Source organism: Brassica rapa, chromosome A08, assembly GCF_000309985.2.
Source record: "Brassica rapa cultivar Chiifu-401-42 chromosome A08, CAAS_Brap_v3.01, whole genome shotgun sequence".
Lineage (NCBI taxonomy): Eukaryota > Viridiplantae > Streptophyta > Magnoliopsida > Brassicales > Brassicaceae > Brassica > Brassica rapa.
The window spans coordinates 7568278-7572969 of record NC_024802.2 but is presented as its reverse complement, the minus strand read 5'-3'; the positions used below and the strand labels follow the sequence as shown (position 1 = coordinate 7572969).

Here is a 4692-nt window from a genome sequence, read left to right as displayed (position 1 = left end):
TTTAAATGAAATGGCACTATGGTAAATATTTATCAACTAAGGAGACCTAAAAAAAAAAAAATTAATAGAATAGATCTAGTGAAATGGAGATATATAAAAAGCATGTTGCACAATTCAACTTGTCAGTAATTTACGATAGATTGCATGAATGTAATAGCGATATTAAGAGATCCAGAGACATGGCTGAATTTCTCAACTAAACTGGAAGAGATACAAAGAGTGAAGAAAAGATTCCAAGCTTCCAGGATTTGTCATAATCCAAGCTAAGGAGACAAAATAGAACTGCATATTTTTAGCTAAGATAAGTAGATCTTGTCATAGAACCTATGTTTTGTTGGTTCTATGTTTTGTTGGTTGTTCTATTTTGGTCTTGTTACCTAGACAACTTCAAAGTTAAATAATAAAAAGGCTGTTTGACGTAAAAAAATAAAGCTGATCCTAAACTGATGTAAAAAAACGATCTTAATCCGAACAATCGAACCTTAAACAAATTAACAAAAACTAAAAACCAAAAATTAACAAAGGAAAATGCAACTATTGGAGAGCTATCATCATCGACACGCCAAATGATCTCAACCAGAAGAGCCAAAGTAGTTCAACGAACATTCTGGGACTTAAACCTAGGTGGCTAGGTCTTTGGTGTGTGACATATTAACTTTAACGAAAACACCAAAAGTAGTTTAATGCCCAAAATATTCTTTGGGAGCTTTTCCAACTGGGCATGCACAGAGCGAGCAAATATTCAAAGTTGAAGCTGATGAAAGTGAATGTAATCAAGATCCCACCCAAATACAACTTGTTAGATGCTTCTTTATTTAACGGTTTCAATAATGTACCTGAGCAGAAGAGGTTTGACGCATCAGATGGAGAAGGCTAGCGACGACTGCTTTCTTCTTTCGATCAACTCCGCCGATTCATCTTGCATTTCCGATGCCGTCGTCATATGTGCTTTGGCCTGTTCTATTTTCAAAATTTAGACAACTTGTAAATAAAAATATATCGTCACTGCTCTCTCTCTACTTTAGAATACTCTCATATTTTCCAAATAATTAATATCTATAAAATTGACACCCATCGCATTAACACCGGTTTTCTATCAAGTACACCTCTGGTTTGTTTTCAAGTACATATATTTGAGTATAGACATGACTACAATCTATAATACCTTAACCTATGGTATACAAAAGAATTATAATATTGGACCTTTAAGACAAGAGAACACAATTTCATTGTTGGATCCAGTAAATGATATATTAGCCAACCCATTTCACATTCTTAGGTTCTATCCTACTGAGTAAGTTCCCCTAACACAATACAGATTTCTGTTCGGTAAATTTCTCATGTGATCTTCAAATTGACATTCTCCAGAGATCTCAATATGTATATTAAATTCTTCCTTTTCCTTTTCTTCTGCTGATTGTTCGGTTTCGGTTTTAACAACAATAGAATGTCCAGTAGAATGTGACCTCCAAAACCGCAAATTCGGCTCTTTCACTCGCCTTTCATAGTTTTCGATCTCGTCTGTTTGATCTAAATTAATACCAATAGTAGTCGTAGGATGCTCCTCGTGAACGATGATTGTCAAAGTGTCGCGGGACAAACGCTCTTCATGGCTTTCAGATGTAACTAAGTCAATTTCAGGAATAGCCGGCTGCTCTTCTTGTGAGGTCTGTTCTACATCAAGCTGGCGTCGGCACACCGGGCAAGTCTTGTGTGACTCAAACCAAAGATCAATGCAAATTGTGTGAAAGAAGTGATTACAAGTAGAAATGAGCCTCATGGTGTCATCATCCATAAAGTCTATCAAACAAATAGAACACTGATCCATCCCACGATCTTTCACCGAATATGGAAACTCAGGGAACGATTGAATGATCTTGGAGCCAAGGCCAACATGTTCAGGGGGAATAGAGGGTTGGATTAGGTTACTTGGACGGTTTCGGTTTCTAAGGTTGTTCCAAATGTTTAAGAGTTTTTTGAGAAAAGATCCACAGAAGAAGAAGGAGAAGAAACTGGTGAGAATGATGAGAAGACCACCGGTCAAAAAAATTGTGACCGGCGTTGAAACGAGATTGCGGACTGGTTTAATATTGTTTGTTTCGGTCGTGGGCATAGACATGTTGAAGACTGTGGAGTTAAAACGGTCGTATTAGCAATATTGTGATTGGTTTCGTAGATTGCTTGAGGAATAAGAAAAGGGTTTGTTCTTAGGTTTCGTGTGGGAAAGGTAATGTCAGTGGGGAAGAGAGAAACAAGGAGAAAGGTAAGGTATGTGTTGTAACTTTTGAGCGAGTCTTTGGTGAGAAATGTAGGTTTTATTTACGGCCAATTAAATAAAATTTTTAATTTGTAACTTTACAGAATTCTAGATATTCGATAAAATAGAAACTCGACATAAGAAATTTTTGCTCTGTTTACTTTTCTCTTTTGTCTTTGTTTATATAATTTCCATAGATCTTGAAGATCTCTTTGATAGAGTCATGCAAATTATGATTTTTGTAAAATTTACGTTTAATTTGTTAATATAATTTGTTACTTTGATAGAGCTCGCAGTGGAGACTGAAGTGATGACTGCGGATGCGGAATAACCAGTAATAAGCGCGCAAATGCAATAGTATTCATCTTCCATCACCCTGATTTAGTTACAAAGTAAATTTTATAAACATGTCATATCGAAAAGAACCTAATACGATTTAGAGGATAAGTGATGTATAAAAATTTTAGTGTATACAAAAAGAAAGTAATCACCGTTTTCAATATTTTTAATTGTTTGAAAAATCCGATGGAAAAAGTGTTTACAGTTTACATGTTTATGTTTGGTTGACATGCTCAAGTTCAAACATAAACCAGTTAGATACGTTCTGGTATAAAGAATACTTGTCTGGTTGGCCAACAAGGAAAGGATACAAAAAAAAAAAAAAAACAAATATGACATTTCAACTTTTTAAAGGCCATAATCACTGGAGTTCAGTTTGGGGGGACTTTTTTATGTATTTTTCTAAAATTACTATAATATTTAGTTAAAATATTTTTTATGGATTTGTTTTGAATTTCAAAAATAAATTGAATTTTTTTTTTGAAAAAAATGTTCCTGTTCGAAGACGTATAATTCGAAAATTATAAAAAACTTTTTTTAATTTTAGTATTATTTATTTAAATAATTATTCATATTTAAATATCTTTAAAAGAATGATAGAAGGATCTTTCCCTCTTCAATGGAGAAAATATTTGTGAAAATATTTCTTTAATAAAGATAAACATGAATTGAGGTACAAAAAATGGTGCTAAACTTAAAATTTTCCATTTTTTATTTGAAATTTTGCATTATAAATACAAAATAATACTGCTTGTTAAAACAAAAAAAATTCTAAAATAACATTTTTGCAAAACAAACCGGTAACCATTAAAGAAATATGAAATATAAGAAAGAAAAAAATGAAAAGAATAAAAAAAAAAAAAACTATTCATCTTCTAATTTGATAAAGAATAATTGTAGTCTATTATTCCTTAAATGTTAAGAAATGTAAAGGAATCATAAGAACAAAAATTTCTTATATTTCTTATAATGTAAATTGTAAATAATGATAAGAAAATCATTATTCCCACTCATTAATTCATTTATCATTCTCTTGGTTACCAAGCCACAGAGTATTGACACTTTGTTTGACAGAATCAAGGATGTCACTCAAATCATGTTTTTTTTCTTGAATAGTCGAGAATCACACCTCCTAGCTATTTCAAAACCTGCATAAAGATGAAACTTCCCCCATGCTACGCTGACAAAGTACTTTTTAATACTCGATTTTCTTGTGAACTTATATGATCCAAACAAAACAAACGTGTCCGCTTGTTTTTTTTTTTTGTTTTTTTTTTTACATTTAAAAATTGAAAACCCAGTCAAGATATGATTTTTCTATTGATCAGATAATAGTAATACTAGTCAGCACTACAGTTACTTCTTTAGTTAATATTGAAAATCGATCAATATCTATTCTATTAATTTAGAGTCATATTATTTATCTACTTATAAATGTTGTCATTTAAATTTGAACCTATTCATATTTCACTAGGAATAGATATCAATATATTTAAAATAAGATATCTTTAAGTTCTCTTAATTTACTTTTAATATTACAAATGTGTCACTCCTATTTTTATGGTTAACAACATTAACTTCATCCTAATTACTATACATCTGTAAAACATTCACCATTTATTTTCATTTAAAACTATAGAGATTTCATTGTACTTAATTGTTTCTTATTTATTCATTTAAAAAATTTCAAAGCCTAATAGAGTTGCTGATTTAGTTGTAAGGCATCAGAAATATACAACAACATTGCTTTGAATTTGATTATTAATATGAAATTATGGATGGTAAATTATAGTTATACAACTATATGATTTTTATAATATAATTAACTTTTAATATTTTCATAGCTATAGTGCTATATAAATATATAGTTGCTATATTATATGATTTTAATTAAACATAATTTACTCAAATGTGGGCTAACATATTATATCATCATTTCTAATATGGTTAGTTATACTATAAAATATACAATTAAATGTATTGTAAACTAAATTAATTTTAAAAATGTATTGTATACAAAAATAATATTTAATAACAAAGTAAAATAAATAAATTAGATCAATATATATTTAAGAAATCTAAACAATAAAATTATA

General features: G+C 30.2%; 1 protein-coding gene across 1 annotated transcript; it reads right to left on the bottom strand.

Annotated features, from left to right (window-relative positions):
* Positions 1 to 948: 948 nt before the first annotated feature.
* On the bottom strand, positions 949 to 2319 carry LOC103833717 (RING-H2 finger protein ATL81; the record flags this gene model as incomplete). The annotated part of the gene is given in 2 exon segments (XM_018654017.2): positions 949 to 2137; positions 2140 to 2319. Coding segments are annotated over 2 exon segments (1035 nt in total), but the record flags the coding sequence as incomplete, so codon positions are not given.
* Between the last annotated feature and the right edge of the window lie 2373 nt (positions 2320 to 4692).